This window comes from Anarhichas minor, unplaced genomic scaffold (assembly GCF_050575085.1).
Source record: "Anarhichas minor isolate MPS153535 unplaced genomic scaffold, ASM5057508v1 ptg000031l, whole genome shotgun sequence".
NCBI lineage: Eukaryota > Metazoa > Chordata > Actinopteri > Perciformes > Anarhichadidae > Anarhichas > Anarhichas minor.
In genome coordinates, this window is record NW_027466477.1 from 3,484,637 (window position 1) to 3,507,500 (window position 22,864).

Below are 22,864 nucleotides of genomic sequence, written 5' to 3' on the forward strand. Positions count from 1 at the left end.
CGAGTAAATATATTAGTAAATATAGCTTCAAGTTTTAAAAAGGTTCAGGAATTCCCTAAAACAACAGCTCACTGTAGTTTTCATCAAACAAACAGGAGGAAATCGTGCATTCGTTGGGACTATTTTCATTTTGTTGCAGCAGGACGGTGTGTGTGGGATTGACTGTAGATAAACTACAGTGTGTGTGTGTGTGTGGGGGGGGGGGGGATGAAGGAACAGCAGCGAGGCTCATTGAGGTGTTTCTAATGGAGGTCTATGGCTCAGAGGAAGAAGAGATATCAGGTTGTGATACTTGTTAGATGCGTTCAGGCTACACCAGGTTTGAATTGGTCTAGTTTCTTTTATTTTATTTGTTTTTCACTAATAACTTAAAAGTTGTGAAGTTTTTGTGTAGAAAAAAAGTATTCTTAAGTCTTTCTGAGTTCTTGAACGTTCTATTTTTAGACAGCAGAATGTGATTTGATTGGTTGTATTGTAAGTTTAGGAACATTTGCTGTTTTCTTTGCGACACCTTGTTCTAAAGACTGCAGCTAAAGCTGTAGTAAATCCGACATAACCTCGTCCCTCTGCAGGAGATGTGGTGGATATCTACCAGAGGGAGTTCCTGGCGTTGAGGGAGCGCCTCCACTCGGCCGAGCAGGAGAACCTGCGGCGCTCCAAAGAGCTGAATCTGGTCCTGGAGGAGATCAAGAGGGCCATCGCTGAGAAACAGGCGCTCAGAGACATCAACCGCACCTGGAGCAGCCTCTCCGGTCAGTGAACAGCAGATTATTGGGCTTTGTTTACCAGGATAAACCTGGTAGAATCTAGTCTAGTCCTGGTCCACTCTGGTATAATCTAAACTGGTCTAAACTAATTTCATTTGTCTTGAATACAACTCTAAAGATTTACTATAGACACTTAAAGTTACCTGTTGCATGAAGCTTCCCTATCAGTGACTAATGTAAGACTGACTAAAATAGCCTGTTGCACAATGCATGATGGGTGAAGTAAGACTCCTCACAGAAGATAAAAAATGTCGAATGCAACAGCGACACCAAACCAATTATGGGAGGAAATAACAGAAACAGCATAAATGCAACCGTCATTATAGATGTTCAGAAACAAAGGAAGAATATGGTACAAGAATACAAAAACGTAGTGCATAAACTGTTGAAATAGTGAACTTAAAATTAGGTTAAAGCAGTGGATAAAGGGTTGAAATAGTGAGCTAAAAGTTAGATCTTATCTAGTCTAAATTGGTCTTACCGGGTCTAATGGCCCTGCCTAACCTGTTCTAACCCGGTCTGAAATAGTCTAAAATGGTTCCACCTGCTTACCTGGTCTAATCTAGTCTAAATTTGTTTTACCTGTTCAGACCTGGTCTTATCCGGTCTACATAGTCTCACATGGTCTGACGGCCCTGCCTAACCTGGACTCACCTGGTCTAATGTGGTCTAACCTGGTCTTATCTGGTCTAAATTAGTCTCACATGGTCTAACGATCCTGCCTAACCTGGACTCACCTGGTCTAATGTGGTCTAGCCTGGTCTTATCTGGTCTAAATTAGTCTCACATGGTCTGACGGCCCTGCCTAACCTGGACTCACCTGGTCTAACCTGGTTTTATCTGGTCTAGATAGTCTCACATGGTCTGACGGCCCTGCCTAACCTGGACTCACCTGGTCTAATGTGGTCTAACCTCGTTTTATCTGGTCTAGATAGTCTCACATGGTCTGACGGCCCTGCCTAACCTGGACTCACCTGGTCTAATGTGGTCTAACCTCGTTTTATCTGGTCTAGATAGTCTCACATGGTCTGACGGCCCTGCCTAACCTGGACTCACCTGGTCTAATGTGGTCTAACCTCGTTTTATCTGGTCTAGATAGTCTCACATGGTCTGACAGCCCTGCCTAACTTCGTCTAAGATGGTCTATTTTCCCCTGTTTTCAGAGGAGACGAGGCTGAAGCTGTGGAATGTGAGCAACAGTAAAAACGTCCTGCAGCTTCCTTCCATCTTCCATCATCTTCCTCACCTGCTGAACAGAGAGGACAGCCTGCAGCCGGCCGTGCACCTGGGACAGGGACGCACCGGAGGTAAAAACAGACTCTTTCAATGACAAAAGATTCGATTAATTAACATCATGAACTTATTTATTTAATGTATTAAAAGCAAACACACACACGCACACCGCTCCACTCCTGGCCTGGGTCTCCTAACACAATCAGCAACCCAGGCACAGTGCACCTTCCCTGGGGAACCAGCTCACTGAGGCCCCCTGATACACTCCACATCCCTTGGAGAGTTAAACAAACAGCTACAACCAGCCAGACTGGACCAAGGTCACTGTGTGTGTGTGTGTGTGTGTGTGTGTGTGTGTGTGTGTGTGTGTGTGTGTGTGTGTGTGTGTGTGTCAAGTCTAATTTATTTATGAAACTTTTTTTTCTGCTTAGTAAACCATTTCCTGACAGGCCTGCTTTACACAGAGGGCATAATACAGATAAAACCAGAGAGAACAAACACAACAGAATATAAGACAGTCGTGTGTGTGTGTGTGTGTGTGTGTGTGTGTGTGTGTGTGTGTGTGTGTGTGTGTGTGTGCAGTCAAATGTATTTATGATGCACTTTGAGTAAAACACGTCAGTCGGTCAGGAAGTGCTTTATGGAGCTGCAAAGGACAGAGATAATAAAAAAACAAGAGAGGAAACACAAAAGACGAAATTCATATATATTTGTGTGTGTGTGTGTGTGTGTGTGTGTGTGTGTGTGTGTAGTCTCCATAGTGATGGGGGTTCCCAGTGTGAAGAGGGAGGTCCACTCGTACCTGACCGACACACTCAACTCTCTGATGTCAGAGCTCAGTCCCACCGAGAAAGAGGACTGCGTCATCGTCGTCTTCATCGCAGAGGTCAGTGAGTCTGTGTGTGTGTGTGTGTGTGTGTGTGTGTGTGTGTGTGTGTGTGTGTGTGTGTGTGTGTGTGTGTGGATAATTGGTCATCAATGTGAGCGTGTGTGTTGATGCATGCTTTCTAAAGGTCAGTGGTTTAGCTAATGAACCCCAACACACACAGAGTGATAATGTCAGTGTTTAGTGTCTGTGCTAATGCTAACCGTAAACCGCTGCAGGGAAGTAAAACAATGATGGAGTGTGTGTGTGCGTGTGCGTGTGTGCATTGGATCATTTAAACTGTGAAATCACATCAGTGTGACGAGTTTTCATGCTCTCATTTACATCAGTGTGTGTGTGTGTGTGTGTGTGTGTGTGTGTTTGCAGTAACAGAGATGAAGGTCACACACTTTGAGCCGTTCTTATATACAGCGCTGCAGCTTCTCATCCATCGTTGTTAGTTTAACCTCTGAACCTTTATTTATTAAATGTCTGTGTTCTTTGTTGTCCTTCTCCTCTGGTTGTATAGAAGTCTATGAGAAAATGACTCTACTTCTCTCTTGATTTATTACCTCAGTAAACATTGTAAACATGAGTTTATGGTCTCAATCTCTAGTTTCAAGTCTTCTTCAATACAGCATGATGTTCATTTAGTACATTATGGTCCATTTAGAGTCAAACAGACCATAAAGCAGGGGATGCTTTAGGGCGGGGCTACACGGTGATTGACAGATCTCTACCAGAGACGTATACGGCGTCTCTACGTCACTCCTCCTCAGTCCAAATATGGTCACTTCCTGTTCACTGGTTGCACAAAAAACCAACATGGTGACGGCAAAATTGGAGAACTCAAGTGTTGAAAACGTCCACAAACCAATGAGCGACGTCACGATGACTACGTCCACTTATTTTCAGAGACATAACAGATGTTCAGGTTCGCGGAGGAGCAGCTCTGATCTCAGACCTGTTCATGTGTTGTGGCTCTGCGGGGGGGCTCGGTGGATTTGTTCTCCCCCGTTGAGTTTCATCGCATGTTCCCTTCTTCTCCTCATTGCAACACGCTTCACTCATGTAAAACTCATGGTGAACACGTCTCTCCACTTCTAAGTGCTCTCGTCGCTCGTTGTTCGTCTGCAGGAACAAAACCCGCCGAGACGAGTTCATTGTTTCAAAACCATCCGAAACCTGAACGTCCGACACGAGAGGAGTTCAGTCTCAAGACATCAGGAAATAAGAATAAAGGGAGGGAATTGAAAACTGTGTCTGATAAAAGATTTAAAAACGAGGATTTTAAATACTATATGCAGCCTGGAGGAACAAGAAGAAGGAGAAAGAAATCAACATGACAAATGGAGACAGGAGGAAGGAAACTGAAAATCAGGGAGTAAAGGAAATGAAAAGTGAACAAATGTCCCGTGAAGTCTCCACAGCTCACGATGATGAAATGTCTCCCTGCTGCTTGTTACAGTAAAACTGTATTTCCTCTAAACGCTCACTGACGTCACCGTGTTGCATTAAACAGAAGCCGACAAACCAAATGATCTGCACACTCAACCGAACAATATGTGTCGAGGCCGACTCGCTCTAAACTCTGCTGTGATACACGGAATACTACTCCGTAAATACTGGTATAAATACACGCAGAATACGTTTACAATAATAATGTGTATTTGCTTAGTCTGCACTTTTCCCGGTGTAAAATGTTGGAAACAGACGTTTATGTTTTCAATTTGTTTGTTTTAATGCTTTTAAGAATAATATTGATGGATAGAATAGTTTGGAATTGACTGACAGATGATTTTATTATTCCCAGCAATGACACAACTGTTTATTTTTATCCTCATTTTGTACATTTAAGATATTTTACTTCCAGTAAAAGTACTTATACCACAGTGTAGAAATACTCTGTTAAAGTCCTGAATTCAAAATCATTCTGAAGTAAAAGAACAAACGTATTAGCATCAAAATATACTTATGTATGCAGAATATTATATATTACATCATTGTACTGTAATTATTGATACATTAATGTGTTCATAACTTTAATAAGCTAATTTTAATGACTTTCTATACTGCTGGTAGTTTAATCTATAATAATAATTATTATTATTTATTAGTTGATAATATTATGTTTTCATATTCTGAATTACTTAAGTTATCAGATAAATGTCGTCCAGTGAAAAGTTTAATATTTGATAATATTGTAGTAAAGTAGAAGTATTATCTGGCAGAAAATGGAAGTATTCAAGTAAAATGCAAGTTCAGTACTTGAGTATATGTACTTAGTTACTTCCCACCACTGATTTTCCTCCTTTATTAATCATTTAAGAAAAGTGTTTTAGTTTATGCAAAGATGTTCTGGTCAAATTGGACAAACTGTGTTCATGTCCCTGTTTTATTAATCCTGTAAAATATGAAATCAAAAGTATTTACATTGTTATCTTCACTTCACTAGATTCATGAAGAATTATGTTAAAGATTTAATGTCAGAACGGTCAAACACATCAGAAACAAGAGAGAGAAGAGGAGAGAGAGAAGAGAAACAAGAGAGGGAAGAGAAGAGAGAGAAGAGAAACAAGAGAGAGAAGAGAGAGAGAAGAGAAGAGAGAGAAGAGAAGAGAAACAAGAGAGAGAAGAGAAACGAGAGAGAAGAGAAACAAGAGAGAGAAGAGAAGAGAGAGAAGAGAAGAGAAACAAGAGAGAGAAGAGAAACAAGAGAGGGAAGAGAAGAGAGAGAAGAGAAACAAGAGAGAGAAGAGAAGAGAGAGAAGAGAAGAGAAACAAGAGAGAGAAGAGAAACAAGAGAGGGAAGAGAAGAGAGAGAAGAGAAACAAGAGAGAGAAGAGAAACGAGAGAGAAGAGAAACAAGAGAGAGAAGAGAAGAGAGAGAAGAGAAGAGAAACAAGAGAGAGAAGAGAAACAAGAGAGGGAAGAGAAGAGAGAGAAGAGAAACAAGAGAGAGAAGAGAAGAGAGAGAAGAGAAGAGAAACAAGAGAGAGAAGAGAAACAAGAGAGAGAAGAGAAACAAGAGAGAGAAGAGAAGAGAGAGAAGAGAAACAAGAGAGAGAAGAGAAGATAGAGAAGAGAAGAGAGAGAGAAGAGAAACAAGAGAGAGAAGAGAAACAAGAGAGAGAAGAGAAACAAGAGAGAGAAGAGAAGCAAGAGAGAGAAGAGAAGATAGAGAAGAGAAGAGAGAGAGAGAAGAGAAACAAGAGAGAGAAACAAGAGAGAGAAGAGAAGAGAGAGAGAAGAGAGAGAAGAGAAGAGAAACAAGAGAGAGAAGAGAAACGAGAGAGAAGAGAAACAAGAGAGAGAAGAGAAGAGAGAGAAGAGAAGAGAAACAAGAGAGAGAAGAGAAACAAGAGAGAGAAGAGAAGAGAGAGAAGAGAAACAAGAGAGAGAAGAGAAGATAGAGAAGAGAAGAGAGAGAGAAGAGAGAGAGAAGAGAAACAAGAGAGAGAAGAGAAGCAAGAGAGAGAAGAGAAGCAAGAGAGAGAAGAGAAGATAGAGAAGAGAAGAGAGAGAGAGAAGAGAAACAAGAGAGAGAAACAAGAGAGAGAAGAGAAGAGAGAGAGAAGAGAGAGAAGAGAAACAAGAGAGAGAAGAGAAGAGAGAGAAGATAAACAAGAGAGAGAAGAGAAGAGAGAGAGAAGAGAGAGAAGAGAAACAAGAGAGAGAAGAGAAACAAGAGAGAGAAACAAGAGAGAGAAGAGAAGAGAGAGAAGAGAAACAAGAGAGAGAAGAGAAGAGAGAGAAGATAGAGAAGAGAAACAAGAGAGAGAAGAGAAGATAGAGAAGAGAAGAGAGAGAGAGAAGAGAAACAAGATAGAGAAGAGAAACAAGAGAGAGAAGAGAAGATAGAGAAGAGAAGAGAGAGAGAGAAGAGAAACAAGAGAGAGAAGAGAAACAAGAGAGAGAAGAGAAGATAGAGAAGAGAAGAGAGAGAGAGAAGAGAAACAAGAGAGAGAAGAGAAACAAGAGAGAGAAGAGAAGAGAGAGAAGGGAAGAGAGAGAGAGAAGAGAAACAAGATAGAGAAGAGAAACAAGAGAGAGAAGAGAAGATAGAGAAGAGAAGAGAGAGAGAGAAGAGAAACAAGATAGAGAAGAGAAACAAGAGAGAGAAGAGAAGATAGAGAAGAGAAGAGAGAGAGAGAAGAGAAACAAGAGAGAGAAGAGAAACAAGAGAGAGAAGAGAAGAGAGAGAAGAGAAGAGAGAGAGAGAAGAGAAACAAGAGAGAGAAACAAGAGAGAGAAGAGAAGATAGAGAAGAGAAGAGAGAGAGAGAAGAGAAACAAGATAGAGAAGAGAAACAAGAGAGAGAAGAGAAGATAGAGAAGAGAAGAGAGAGAGAGAAGAGAAACAAGATAGAGAAGAGAAACAAGAGAGAGAAGAGAAGATAGAGAAGAGAAGAGAGAGAGAGAAGAGAAACAAGAGAGAGAAGAGAAACAAGAGAGAGAAGAGAAGAGAGAGAAGAGAAGAGAGAGAGAGAAGAGAAACAAGAGACAGAAACAAGAGAGAGAAGAGAAGAGGGAGAAGAGAAGAGAAACAAGAGAGAGAAGAGAAGCAAGAGAGAGAAGAGAAGAGAGAGAGAGAAGAGAAACAAGAGAGAGAAACAAGAGAGAGAAGAGAAACAAGAGAGAGAAACAAGAGAGAGAAGAGAAGAGAGAGAAGAGAAGAGAGAGAAGAGAAACAAGAGAGAGAAACAAGAGAGAGAAACAAGAGAGAGAAGATAAGAGGGAGAAGAGAAGAGAAACAAGAGAGAGAAGAGAAACAAGATAGAGAAGAGAAGAGAGAGATAAGAGAAACAAGAGAGAGAAGAGAAACAAGAGAGAGAAGAGAAGAGAGAGAAGAGAAGAGAGAGAGGAGAGAAACAAGAGAGAGAAGAGAAGAGAGAGAAGAGAAGAGAAACAAGAGAGAGAAACAAGAGAGAGAAGAGAAGAGAGAGAGAGAAGAGAAACAAGAGAGAGAAACAAGAGAGAGAAACAAGAGAGAGAAACAAGAGAGAGAAGATAAGAGGGAGAAGAGAAGAGAAACAAGAGAGAGAAGAGAAACAAGATAGAGAAGAGAAGAGAGAGATAAGAGAAACAAGAGAGAGAAGAGAAACAAGAGAGAGAAGAGAAGAGAGAGAAGAGAAGAGAGAGAGGAGAGAAACAAGAGAGAGAAGAGAAGAGAGAGAAGAGAAGAGAAACAAGAGAGAGAAACAAGAGAGAGAAGAGAAACAAGAGAGAGAAACAAGAGAGAGAAACAAGAGAGAGAAGATAAGAGGGAGAAGAGAAGAGAAACAAGAGAGAGAAGAGAAACAAGAGAGAGAAGAGAAGAGAGAGAAGAGAAGAGAGAGAGGAGAGAAACAAGAGAGAGAAGAGAAACAAGAGAGAGAAACAAGAGAGAGAAACAAGAGAGAGAAGATAAGAGGGAGAAGAGAAGAGAAACAAGAGAGAGAAGAGAAACAAGAGAGAGAAGAGAAGAGAGAGAAGAGAAGAGAGAGAGGAGAGAAACAAGAGAGAGAAGAGAAACAAGAGAGAGAAACAAGAGAGAGAAGAGAAGAGGGAGAGAGAAGAGAAACAAGAGAGAGAAACAAGAGAGAGAAACAAGAGAGAGAAGATAAGAGGGAGAAGAGAAGAGAAACAAGAGAGAGAAGAGAAACAAGAGAGAGAAGAGAAGAGAGAGAAGAGAAGAGAGAGAGGAGAGAAACAAGAGAGAGAAGAGAAACAAGAGAGAGAAACAAGAGAGAGAAGAGAAGAGGGAGAAGAGAAGAGAAACAAGAGAGAGAAGATAAATAAGAGAGAGAAGAGAAACAAGAGAGAGAAGAGAAGATAGAGAAGAGAGAGAAGAGAAGAGAAACAAGAGAGAGAAGAGAAACAAGAGAGAGAAGAGAAACAAGAGAGAGAAACAAGAGAGAGAAGAGAAGATAGAGAAGAGAGAGAAGAGAAACAAGAGAGAGAAGAGAAGAGAGAGAAACAAGAGAGAGAAGAGAAGAGGGAGAAGAGAAGAGAAACAAGAGAGAGAAGAGAAACAAGAGAGAGAAGAGAAGATAGAGAAGAGAGAGAAGAGAAACAAGAGAGAGAAGAGAAGAGAGAGAAGAGAAGATAGAGAAGAGAGAGAGAAGAGAAACAAGAGAGAGAAGAGAAACAAGAGAGAGAAGAGAAGAGAGAGAAACAAGAGAGAGAGAGAGAGAGAAGAGAAGATAGAGAAGAGAAGATAGAGAAGAGAGAGAGAAGAGAAACAAGAGAGAGAAGAGAAGAGAGAGAAACAAGAGAGAGAGAAGAGAAGAGAGAGAAACAAGAGAGAGAGAAGAGAGCTCTCAGTAAATACTGACAGTACAAAGTGAGAAGTGTCACCAGGGAGCAGTCTGCTCCTCGTTAACACCGAGCTCTGTGGTAAGCTCCACCCAGCTGGCACCTCCAGGACGCCAAAACAAACGACACACACCAACTCCCTGCAGAAACTAACGCTCCTCAGCTGTGAGAGTGTGTGAGAGTGTGTGTGTGTGTGTGTGTGCGCAGCGACCTGCAGAGCCAGATGGGGTCCCCGAAGGGAACCCCATCTGGGCCCTGATTGGCCGAGAAGGAGGCTTAACTCTGATGTCATCGATTGCTCAAGTTGTTGTTGATGTACGAGTGAGAAGAGAAACATTCACATGATCTCAGTCGACCACGTGTGTGTGTGTGTGTGTGTGTGTGTGTGTGTGTGTGTGTGTGTGTGTGTGTGTGTGTGTTTTGTGGCTTCAACACACTGACGGTAATGAACGCCATAGGTTTTTTAAGTAATTCATGTAATCATGAACCAGGAAGTTTAAAGACAGTAAAAACCTTTCAGCCAGGAGATCGCTGTTTGTGCCGTGTGTGAAACAAGAAGTCAGCGTTAACTGATGTACTTAAGTAACGCCACTTCTGTAGTTATTTTAACCCAAACAACGATCTCAATGAACTAAGTATTATACAATCTTTTCCTAAACATAACTATTTAACGATCTTTTCCTAAACCTAACCAAGTATTTCACGATCTTTTCTAAACCGAACAAAGTATTTCACGAACTTTTCTTAACCTAACTAAGTTGTTTCCTCTGAAGACAGAAGTTTATTTTGAAAGACGTGCTCTTTAGCCCGACCGAGCCCCATTTGGGGTTCGAGCGAGACCGTTTAGGGTGGTACCGTGGTTCCGAATGGACTTTTCATCAAGAAATATCAAAAATGCTCCAGACATATTAAATACCGAATTAACAAAAAAGGTCTCGGCAAAATCATCATACCAGCCATTTTACACAATTATACACAGTTATACACAAACTAATTAAAAAAACTAGAAGATTTATCACAAAATCACGGATATATGATTCCGCACAAGGGCTCGATACGGCGTTGACTCAACGTCTCCAAATTCACTTCCGTCAAACCATTCAAAAGTTACATGAACAAAGCCAACAAACAACACACTGCTCTCCAGAAAAAAAATTGAAAGTCAGCATACCTTTTGGCTGATTTTCGTGCCGAAAAACGCAGGTAATCCATTGAAATCCGATGCAGCGAAAATAGACCCTCTCCCCACTCTCTCTCTCCATTGAAATGAACGTGCTGGCACCTTCTATGAGGAAATGGCCAGCAGTTTTCTGCTGGACCAATGGATTTTACGCATAGGGGCTGTGCCAAGCATATCGAGATTTTTAGTGGATAAAAGGCTGTCAATCTTCGAAATAACCCGCATAGTGCTTTCGCTACTCTCTTTCGTGTTCAACAAGGTGTCACATGATGAAATCCGCCAATCACAGGCCTTACAAAGGCCTAGATAGACACTGACTGAGAGGAGATTTTTTTATGGAGGAGGGACATGAGAGCTGAACATGGCTGAAAATGATGCCAAACTGCTTTATTACGATGTATTGAACACTCTTGGTGATAAAGCAAGTAAATATATAGTTAATATGTAGTTATAAAGTATATACAATTTGAATAGAGCAGCGCAAAAGCTGGTTCCAAAAATGAGAATTCGGCTTGACTCTGTACTCAGACCTCATTTATGCTGGCCTGCTTCACTCAATCTAAGTAAAATGTGCTTGTAGAGACCACAAACCTGTTGTGCTATGACTGTATTTTTAGGCTTCAATCTGCATTATTTCAAATAAATATCTTCAATAAAAGTGCTTTTTTTCAGGCGAACCTGAAACTTTTCAATTTGAGCTGTGTGCATCTTCATTCACTATTAACCAGTAACAAGTCTCTCACAAGTTTTACCTGTATTATACCATCGGAATTATTAAAATAGACCTTGTAGTTTCAGATTTACAGTCTTTTAAGTATGGGTATGCAATTTTCGAGCAGAGGCCTAAAAATAGGGCTAGGGCTATAAAGGTTAATGGTCAACTGGGCGCCACATGACCTGCAGTACCGAGTGTGGCCACCAAACCGAAGCACCTCCAGTTCCTGAAGGCGACGTCTGTGTTCATGTTAAATATAAAGAACCTAAAGCAGTTGTCTTTGTGTTTTGTGTCTTCAGGCCGACCAGCAGTACGCCAGTAGTGTAGCAGACAACCTGAAGCGCCTGTAAGTTGTCCACCTGCATGATGGGATGCCGTTTCTACGGCAACAGGCCCGGGAGGAGACTCTCCACCTCCTGTGTGTGTGTGTGTGTGTGTGTGTGTGTGTGTGTGTGTGTGTGTGTGTGCGTGTACACGGTAGCCTTTGATCGCTGCTATGCGTGAACAGATGTGTGAGCCATTGTTCACGGCATGCAGTCAAAGTGCAGCATGTTAGAGCATGATTAATTTATCTCACACACATACACACTCACACACACACACACACACACACACACACACTCAGCCTGCTGGACGAACAGTTCCAGCTGCAGGAACCTTTTTGTAAAAACACTTTTACAAAGATCAAGTGTGATTTTTTTTTTTTTTTCCTTCCCCACCTCCTTCTTCTTCCATCTTTCCTTCCTAACTCCATCCTCTACTGCCTCCTCCTCCTCTTTCCTATTATTTCCCATCCTTGTTTCCTTCTCTTACCCTTTCTTTCTTTCTTTTCTTCCCTTCGTTTACGTTTCATTTACAGATCTTTCTCTAACCTACATCTTTCCTTCTCTACCTCCTCATTTCCTTTCCTTTTATCCCCCTTTTCTTTCCTATCTACCTACTTCTCTCTTCCTTCTTTCCTTCCCTTCCCTCTCTCCTCTTTATTTGCTGTTAACACTCTCCTCCTCTTCTTCTCTACATCCTCCTCCTCTCCTCTACTTCTTCTTCTTCTCTCTCTGTTTACAGTGAAGTTCATGTTGTGTTTCACATTGTTTGTCTCAGTTTCAATTAACTTTATTGTCCTGACATCAAGCACATTGTGTCACATTTGACAATATGATGTACTATTACAAAATAAAAGAATAATAAAGTAACTGTTACGGTTGGTTATCCCGGACCCATAAGCAGACACCGAGACGGCAGTGTATGAAGGAAATAGGTTTTATTGAGTTGTTCGTAGAGCCGGCGGAGAACGCAGTTAGGAAGGTGAGGCGGCGTGAGTGGCGGCGGCGTGGGCACCGGGATCTTGAGACACAAGGAAAAGACAAGTTAGTCGTAATCTCAGATAAGCGAAGTTCAACAAACTCTTAGTAGAGGAAAAACTCAGCGGGGCCAAGGTCGTAGCTACCACTGAGCTGACGAAACAATCTGGCGATGAGAGTGAAGGAAGCCGGGGTACTTGAGCTGCATGTGATTGAAGGTCTGATTGCCGGCAGGTGCGGAGATGAGCCCAGGTGCCGGGTGATGGAAGCCGCGCCCATGCCCCACACACACACACACACACACACACACAGAACAGAGGGGAGACACCAAGAACGAGCTGGAGTCACAGCGGAGCCGTGACAGTAACTTCTTCTTCTTTGTGTCTCAGTTTTCCAGCAGAGATTCAGTCGGGTCTTCTGGAGGTCGTCTCTCCGTCTGTCCACTTCTACCCCGACTTCTCTCGACTCCGGGAGTCCTTCGGAGACCCAAAGGAGAGAGTCAGGTTAGTGTGAGTGTGTGTGTGTGGCTTCAGGACAGGAAACTCCTCTTTCACCATAAAAGTCTGTTTTTAATAACAGAAGTGGATCATCAGTGTTATTTCTTCCTCTCAGCAGCTGTTTGTAAAGTAAGAAGAACATCACTGAGCAGCTTTAAATCATTAATTCGTCTTTATTTCTATTTTGAACTACTTTCATAAATGTGTTTGAATACTTTCCCAACATGAAGCAGGTTGTAACGCAGCAGGAGCTCATTAGATTTATGAGCAGAGCTCATTAAAGCTGGTTAACAGAGAAACCCTTCATAAGTAGACGGGTTTCAAGTGAAACTATAAGAACTAAGGAAGAAAACTATAAGAGTGAGTTTTAATTGGTGTGTTTCCGCTCGTGGTCGCTTCCTGAGGGGCTTTCAACCGCACCTCATGGTCTTCATCAATGTGTAAATTAGACTTCGACAAAAGGGACAAGGTCTACAAGACAAGGCTACAAGATGGGAAACCCACCTTAGTGTCTCCCTAACGGATTCAGTGGAGACCTCGGGGCCTTTTGGGACCTCAGAGTCTTTGCAGATCATGGGGCCCTTGCGGACCTCATGTGCTCATGTTGCCCGGCTGGTAGTCCTTTCTGCTTCAACCTCTCTTGATGTTTGAATGAAACAATAATTAATAAACAAGTTGTTTCACTCAAAGTCAGTTTATAAGTTTCAGAGTTTGTTGAGTTTTACTTTAACCTGAAAAACCTGAAAAACTGACTCTAACTTTAAGTAACTGCAGTTTATCATAATTAAAGCGCTCTCTCTCTCACACACACTGTTTTACCTGCGTGTGAGATTTATCTGTGTGTGTGTGTGTGTGTGTGTGTGTGTGTGTGTGTGTGTGTGTGTGTGTGTGTGTGTGTGTGTGTGTGTGTGTGTGTGTGTGTGTGTGTGTGTGTGTGTGTGTGTGTGTGTGTGTGTGTGTGTGTGTGTGTGTGTGTGTGTGTGTGTGTGTGTGTGTGTGTGTGTGGTTCAGAGCCTCATGAATTAGCCATGACAGGCTGACGGACGCCTGGGGAGCTGTTAAACACCCCCCCCACACACACACCCTTAAATTGGTCCGCTTGTCTCCTTGACAGAGTCCTTCCTTAACAGAAACAGTGTGCAGACCAAGGTGACATCATCTTAGTTAATACACCGTCGCTCCGCCCTGTTACCGTGGTAACATAGGGGAGACGGAGCGGAGGAGGTGAGAGAGAAAGGAAGGCAGACGAGGAGGGAATTTAAAGGGAGAGAAGGACTGAAGGAAGGTAGAGGAGAAGTGAAGACAGGGAGGAGGAGGATGAAGGATACAGAAAGTTAATGGAGGGGAGGATAAATGACTAAATGTAACCTTTTAGGGGACGGAGAATCCAAAATGGAGGAATCTGTCACAGCTTATTATCGATCACTTTTATTTAACCTCCTCTGTCCGAGTGAAACGTGTTGTTGTTAGTTGAAGCAACAAATACATCTTTGGTTAAAACATGTGAGTGTTGTTTCCTCTTCAGTTTGTTGTTATTGAACAAGACGAGGGAAGTCGATGCTTCATGTGTTAAAGCTGCATTCTCTCTAGTGACCACCAGGGGGCGACTCCTCTGGTTGTATAGAAGTCTATGAGAAAATGACTCTACTTCTCTCTTGATTTATTACCTCAGTAAACATTGTAAACATGAGTTTATGGTCTCAATCTCTAGTTTCAAGTCTTCTTCAATACAGCATGATGTTCATTTAGTACATTATGGTCCATTTAGAGTCAAACAGACCATAAAGCAGGGGATGCTTTAGGGCGGGGCAACACGTGATTACCAGAGACTTATACTCCGTCCCTACGTCACTCCTCCTCAGTCCAGATATGGTCACTTCCTGTTCACTGGTTGAAAAAAAACAACATGGCGATGGCCGTAATCCAAGATGGCGACGCCGAAACTACGTCCACTTCTGATGTGCTTCTCAAGAATTTTCATAAAGTTTTCTGGACTACAACTTCCTGTTAAACTTTGTTTTAAAATGTCTTTATTAACTTCTCTGTCTTTTGTTCGGCTTTTATTGTCTTTAGGTAAAATATTTATTTTAAGGCCACAGAAGGATCAACTGATGCAAAAAATATAATCACAAAACTTTACATGATAAAGTTAGAAAAAGATCAAAGATACGTTGATTCTTTTATCAACATAAACACAATAACGTGAACACATCTTTGCCCTTTCTCGTCACTTATCGGCCGACATTTACGCACCAATACTCTGATATATTCATCCATCAACAGATGGATTGCTATGTTTGCTATGATTTTACAACAGCGTGGCTCTTGAATGCAACACTCCTCCCCTCCTGATTGCGTTATAATTCACCAATAATGTAACTTAGACCATAAATAAAGTTGACTTAATGTCGACCGCGATGGATCGTTTATCTGCCGGCGTTTTAAACTTCTTCAGATTCATTTTTTATCGACACAAACAAGAAACCAATAGCTGCTTGAAAGGAAGGAAATGAATCTAACAACTGTATTTTACACCTTCTGTCTAATGTTGATGATTTGTAGTAAACGGTTTAGAATATGGGAAGAGACCCCGGGGAAGACCCAGAACACGCTGGAGAGATTATATCTCCTGCAGCTGGCCTGGGAACGCCTCGGGATCCCCCAGAATGAGCTGGAACATGTTGCCGGTGAGAGGGAAGTCTGGGTCAGCCTGCTTGGCCTGTTGCCACGCGACCCGACCCCGGATAAGAGGAGGAACATGGATGGATGGTTTAGAATATGTGAAACTTGTCTCGTCTTTAAACACTTTAGAGGCTCAGCGAGCAGCAGACAGACAGACAGCGGTGATTCGTCCTTTTTAACACTGTTTGTATTCAAACAGGAGGAGCAGAATCCCATCAAGAGGTTTCTCTCACTGGAGAGACGGAGGACCGTTAATAAAGAGCCGAGGCCTCGCGTACCAAACGCTGGTTCACTTCACCTCATGCAAGCTGAGCCTCTGAGTTCAGTTCAGTCTCTTTACTCAAGTACTCAATGGATGTTTGTGGTACTCTTGAGTATTTCCTTGTAATGATACTTTATACTCTGATGATACTTTTGCATGCGTTGTTTAAGATCAGCGGTGGAAGAAGTATTCAGATATTTTACTTAAAGTTACTACGAGGAACTTTCATGTTGTGTTGATTCTGTTGGTCCCTGTGGACTAAAGTGGGAGTGTTTCTGAGCACCAGAGTCCCTTTAGAAAACCTCTCATGGTACTGCAGCAGGGTCTGACAGGTGTAGGACAGGTGTAGGACACCTGAGCTGATGTGAAGTGAACCGTGCTGTTTAAACTAAGAACCTTGAGTGTTAAAGACGTGTTGAAGACAACAACATGATGAATTATTAATTTAAAGGATGAGCTGAAGAGTCTCGTCTCGCTCCAGCTTGTTTTGCAGACAAAACTTTCCTCTTTATTTTAAAACACTCAGTTGTTGTTAAACCGTCCCGTCGGTCTCTGTGGGAGAGACACAGAACGCCTCTGTTAACTTTACTGACTCACTATAAAAAGCTCTTCTCCCACGATCGTTCTTAGACCTCAGCGGGAGTATAAAAGAAAAAGGCTGTTGACTCCCAGTAGTAAAACAACAAACAGTCTAAACTGTGGATACACTGTGTGTGTGTGTGGGGGGGGCTGTTTATCTATGGCTCAATAAAGTGATAGAGACGACTGAGGAAGAGGAGGAGGGTTTCATGTCTGCAGGGCTGAAGGAGTCATGTGTTCATCACATGCTACATAACACAAAGAAGCTCCTTCTGATTCCTGTTTACGGGTTCAGAGGGTCAAAGGTCAGAAACATCAGACCGCTTAATTTAGCTTTTAAATAACATCAGTTCAGATTCTGAGTCAAAGACGAAGTAATAAATAAAGCTTTAAAACATGAGCGAGTAGAAATTATAAACGTGTTTGTTGTTTGTATCCTTTAAAAAAACTAAATCTGCTTCAGAGATCAGTTCTTCTTATAATCTTTATTTTATTCTTACGATGGAGAAGATATAAATTAAATATTTATTACAAATACGCTTTATTGTTGAATAGAAACTGAAGAATATATATTTCTGTGTTCATAAATGTTCATTCAACCAACAGCTTCCTTTAGAGGTGAATATTTATTAAGATGTTCTTAAGAAGCAGATGATATTAATATTTTATTAACTGTCCTACAAACAAAACAGTTTCACGTCATAACATACACGTGGAACTATTAGCAGCTGGTGAATTATCAATACTTAATTTATTCATCTTAAATGCTTCACTATGTTTATTACAACAAAGAACTTGTTGTTTTACAAAATGTTGTATTTCTGTATTTCTGTATTTATTCTCAAGCTGGAAAACATTGTAAAAAGAACGATATGAATTATAAATCGTATTAATAGACCTCGTACACTGCGTGCACAATTATTAGGCAAGTTGTATTTTTGAGGATTATTTTATACAGAGCTCTCGGTCAATCCAAAACGTTAGTAAACCTGAATATTAAAGAAAGTGAAAGTGAGGTTTTGGCACAATTATTGGGCAGTTTTGTTGTCTAAACGTACAGACTTTATATAAGAAGTAGACGTCGTGACGTCTCTCATTGGTTTGTGGACTGATGCTATGAAGCCTCGAGTTCAGCGATTATGGCTGTCGCCATCTTGTTTTTTTACAACCAGTGAACAGGAAGTGACCATATATGGACTGAGGAGGAGTGACGTAGAGACGCCGTATACGTCTCTGGTAGAGACCTGTCAATCACTGTGTAGCCCCGCCCTAAAGCATCCCCTGCTTTATGGTCTGTGTGACTCTAAATGGACCATAATGTACTAAATGAACATCATGCTGTATTGAAGAAGACTTGAAACTAGAGATTGAGACCATAAACTCATGTTTACAATGTTTACTGAGGTAATAAATCAAGAGAGAAGTAGAGTCATTTTCTCATAGACTTCTATACAACCAGAGGAGTCGCCCCCTGGTGGACACTAGAGAGAATGCAGCTTTAAGACAGGAATACATTTTTTGGTAAGATATCACACGAGCTGTTTCATGAGAATACGTTGCTCTATTAGTACTTTTACTTCTGAGTACTTCTTCCACCACTGGATATGAATACACAGAGTTTCCTTCAGTAAATATTGAGCACGGTGTATTTTTCTCTCTTCTGTTGACTGAACTCGTCTGAACACACAGTGGTTTCATTCGTGTGGCGATAAAACTTTAATCCTTCAGACCTTCGTGAGAGAAACGGCAGCAGGATATATTCAATATATTCAGTGTCTCTGCAGTCGTTTCCTCCGTGACGTCCGGTAAATAGAAACGCTTTGAAATGATGCAAATTAGAGAAGAAGAGCTGCTGGTCGTCAGCCTGCAGCGTCTAAATCTACCTTCACTTGTGTGATTTCATTGCTGCGTTATACGAGTCCATTATAACATATTTAATACTTATTTTTATTGTTTTTCCACTTGCAGAAACTGTTTTCACATCATTCATACAGTGCATTTATTTTTTTCCCCATTTTTCTTCCAGTTGTGCTTCTTTTCATCTCTAGATATTTGTCTGTTTTTACGTTTAAAGGTTGTCTATTTGACATTTAGAGTATTACGTGAAGACAAACACATTGTTTTTAATACTTTCTCAGACGATTTTTTTCTTCCATTACTTGTCGTTTCAGACTCGACGACAGAAAACTTTTATTTTATGTCTTTTTGTAGATTTCTCATAGAATTCAACCAAAAGTTACCGTTACATAATGCCTCATTTGCATATTTAAACATAACATTTCAGAAAACTTCTAACATAATAAATAATCATCTTAATATCAGTAATGAACTGGTGATGTTTCATGGTGATATTTAGCTCGTGTGTCTCCCTTTAATTCATAGTGGAGTAACTCTTCCTCCTCCTCCTCCTCTTCCTCTTCCTCAGGTGGAGGACGAAGCAGAACCTGGACTACTGTTACCTGATGATGTACGCTCAGTCTAAAGGAACTTACTACGTCCAGGTAGGAAAGAAAGAAACCGTCACAATAAAAGCCTTTCCTCTGCAGGCTTTTATTGTGAAACATCTGCAGGAAGTGTTTATTAAAAATAAAATAATGAATAAATGATTAAATAATAAATATATAATAAACTATATTATAATATAGAAATAAAATTCCCATTTTATTTATTAATTCCCATTTTTGATTTATTGATTTAATGGTTTAAAATAAATCACAAACCTGAGCGTTTCTTGTTAAATAAAGATTAAATATGTGTGAATCCTCTCAACTCTCCCATGATACGATCGTATAACCACATAAATAAAGTAAAGAACGTGGTCTCTGTGCTGAATCTGTTTAAACAGAAGAGTCATTAAAGGAAAAACAATCTCTGATGTAAAACCCGCTGGAGGTGTGAAGCTGATGAAACTGTTGCATTGTGGGTAGACTGACGGGGACATGAATGGAGGCGTTGAGTCTTTGTTCTCTTTAAAAGATGAGAAGAAGAAGAAACATCTGAAGAAGAAAAACAGCCGATCTGTGAATCTGAAAACTGTCGATCGGGTTCATAAAGAGAGAAATATTATATTTAGTTTTTACCTGAAGAGGGAAAATAAAACATCTTTAATCAGCTCATAAAGAACGTTTTAATGTTTCCATATTCTGACCTATAATTATGAGACAAATAGGATTTAAATAGAAGACTTAAACTGTAACGTCATTTTTTTACGTCCTCAAGATGTTAGTGAAATAAAAAGAAACTGTAAAATACCGAAAATAAAATTGTTAAATATTTAAAAGTATGAGTAAAATATTATATAAAAATTACTAACTAATAACAAATATATATATTTATTATTATTATTTATGAAAAATGATTCCTGAAATATGTGAAACTAAAACGATAAAATATGCGGAGAAAATGTGTTTAATATTTAAAACCGTAACAATTCTTCAAATAGGTGAAAAAGAAAATTAGACATACAAACATAGTTGGTGATATATGCGGGACATATAATGAAATATTAGAATAAAACGAGTCTTCCCCCCCCCCCCCCCCCCCCCCCCCCAACAGTTGGAGGACGATATCGTCGCTCGTCCGAACTTCTTCACCACGATGAAGAACTTTGCGCTGCAGCAGCCGTCAGAAGAATGGATGATCCTCGAGTTCTCTCAGCTCGGCTTCATCGGTGAGTCACTGCTGTTCACTTCTCACATGTTGTTATTAATAATAATAATATTAAGTATTAAAAATAGTAGTGATGGTAATAGTTATAATAACAACAATCCAACAATCATAATAATGATAATAATAATGTTAATTATGATGATGATGACAATAATAAATATGATAATAAATAATAATAATAATTGTTATAATTATTATTATTGTAATAATGGTAGTAGTAATAGTTATAATAATACAACTTATAATAATAATAATAATAATAATAACAATGACTCGTATAAAAACATGCTGGTTCCAGCTTCTTCTTCTCATTTAATCATCAACATTATAGTTAAAATAACATAAATAATAGTTTTGCTGTAACTTGTGATTTCTCAACGTAATATGAAGATAATAATGACATCATCAGCCTCGGGTCACAGTTCTGTCTGATGTCACGTTTTATCATCTTTCGCTCTGAGAGATTAACAGTTGAGATGTTTGAACGAGAGAAGTGGACCTCCGATCAGGAACCTGAAGCTCCGTCTGATCTCTGATCCTTGTGTTTCACCAACGAGTCCGATCAGCTGACGTCACTCTGCTGAACCAGCAGCTGGTCTGGAGTCGGATACGTTTCCTCTCGGCTCTGACCGACGCAGACAGAAATCAGGTCCGAGAAGCGTCTCGATGATTAGATATCTCTGACAAACGACAGACTTTACTGCCTGAATGAAAGATATCTGCAAATATGTTTAAAATAATAAATACAGTTAATAAACATCCAGGAAATTAATCTGCAACTATTTTCTTCTTCTCCTTCTCCTTCTCCCTCTTCTACTTCTCTTGTTCTTCTTCTTCTTCTTCTTCTTCTTCTCCTTCTTCTCCTTTTCCTTCTTCTACTTCTCTTATTATCCTTCTTCTTCTTCTCCTTCTTCTCATTCTCCTTCTCTTCTTCTTCTTCTTCTTCTCTCCTTATCCTCCTTCTCCTTCTTCTCCTTCCTCTTCTTCTTTTATTTTCATGCCATTCAATACTTCTACTCCTCTACATGTATCTGACAGCTTTAGTTCACATTAAACATTCATATTTTTACATATTAAACGTATGAAACTTGACTGAAACGATTAAACAATTTAGTTTATTTATTATTTTGATGTAATTTTTTACTATTTCTCACCTTTTTCCCTATTTTTGAATTGATTAACGTATAAAATAATCATCAGATTAATCCTCAGACTTCTCCTGATTCCAGTGCGTAGAGCAGCGATTAATCTTCTGTCCTAATAAACAGCTTCAACCTTGTTATTATTATCATCTCATTATAGAACATACGCGTGTTGTATTTCTGCAGTAATGAGGTGAAAACATTTGTATCACAGATTTGAGTTTGTGATGATCACTCTGAACTCTCTAACTCGTCTCTCTGCTCGAGGCGTCTCGTCCTCCATCAAGAAATTAAACATTTTAAGTGTGAATTATTGATTTGACTGGCAATCAATTATGTCATTATGTGTGTTTATATTCTCTCTGCTGCTGAAAGCTGCGGGGACGCACACGCTGATTTATTTCAGAGGCTTAACCGACACATTTTAGATTTAATTGGATTATTAAATACTTGTGACCAACTTGTGCAAAGCAGAACATTTTTATTGTTGGAAAATCAGCTCTCGTTTCAGTTTTGGGGACATCATTAAAATATAAAATCCTCGGATGTGATTCTCCTGGTGAGTGAGGCTGATGAAACTGTTGCATTATGGGTATTCAGTGAGTGTCCGTCATCACTCTCTCTCTTTGTTCTTCAAGAAGAGAGAGAGTTTGTCGGACAGAAGAAGGTCTCTGCTGCAGGAAGCTCATTATATATACAATTATAATAATAGTAAAAATAACAATAATTATGATTATAATCATTATGGTAACAATAATAATAATAACAATAATTATAATTATATTAATAATAATAATATTAACGGCAATGATAATGATGATAATGAAAAAATAATAATAATGACATTTATTGTATTAATATTAAACTTGTATTTGAATTAAAAATAAAACAACATGATAATTAAATCAGGACAAAATAAAAGCAACTAGACCTCATAAGCCACCAGATAAAACATATAATTATTTAAAATAATAATTGAAACCGTAATATGATTTATAAATGATTCACAAAGTTGGTCCTCATTTTAAAAGACTGCAGAAAGAACAGAAGAAAACGTTACTATGCGTTACAGACGTCTCTTTTTCAATGGGAAAAGTGTTTTCGAACCGTTGTAATTCCACCGTTTGACCACTAGGTGATTAGAAGTGTTTGAACCAGTGGAGTCACTTATATGTATATTTAGAACACAATATGTCGAATACTTTGCACTAAAATGTCAAGAATGCATCAACAGCATTAATAAATACATAAACATTAATGTCCAGTACGTAGCTTTTCTTCATCGACTCTCTGAGCTGCAGACACTCGAGAGACGTTCACAGTTCTTCAAACCTCGTCTCTAAATCCTAAAGTCCTGATTTGAGCTCTTTGAATAGAAGTGTCTCTCTGAGAGTCTAATTGGTCCTCACAGAGATGGAGAAACACCAGCTCACTCACACACCTTCTCTCTCCTCCACCTCTTCCTCTTCTTCTCTCTGATGAAGCTTCAAATACACAAAGAAGACTTTAATTTTCTCACTGAATCGACTCTTCATCCTGAAGTCTTCATCAGTCATCATCGCTCTCAGCCAATCGATGGCAAGCTCGATACTGACTCCATCTCTCTCTGTTTTCTGAGTTCATCTGAATCCTTCACGGTTTTATGGTTCAAACTGACTCTGAGAAGTATTACTGCA

General features: G+C 39.9%; 1 protein-coding gene across 1 annotated transcript in view; it reads left to right on the forward strand.

The window, feature by feature from the left end:
* The window catches only part of mgat4b (alpha-1,3-mannosyl-glycoprotein 4-beta-N-acetylglucosaminyltransferase B), an 81,457-nt gene that overhangs the window by 40,210 nt on the left and 18,383 nt on the right, over positions 1-22,864 (forward strand). Inside the window, exons 2-8 of the mRNA XM_076105315.1 lie at positions 573-752; positions 1,931-2,074; positions 2,753-2,886; positions 11,356-11,402; positions 12,747-12,860; positions 18,803-18,878; positions 19,933-20,047. Of these exons, the coding sequence (XP_075961430.1) occupies positions 573-752; positions 1,931-2,074; positions 2,753-2,886; positions 11,356-11,402; positions 12,747-12,860; positions 18,803-18,878; positions 19,933-20,047 (810 nt within the window). The remainder of the gene's footprint in view (positions 1-572; positions 753-1,930; positions 2,075-2,752; positions 2,887-11,355; positions 11,403-12,746; positions 12,861-18,802; positions 18,879-19,932; positions 20,048-22,864) is intronic.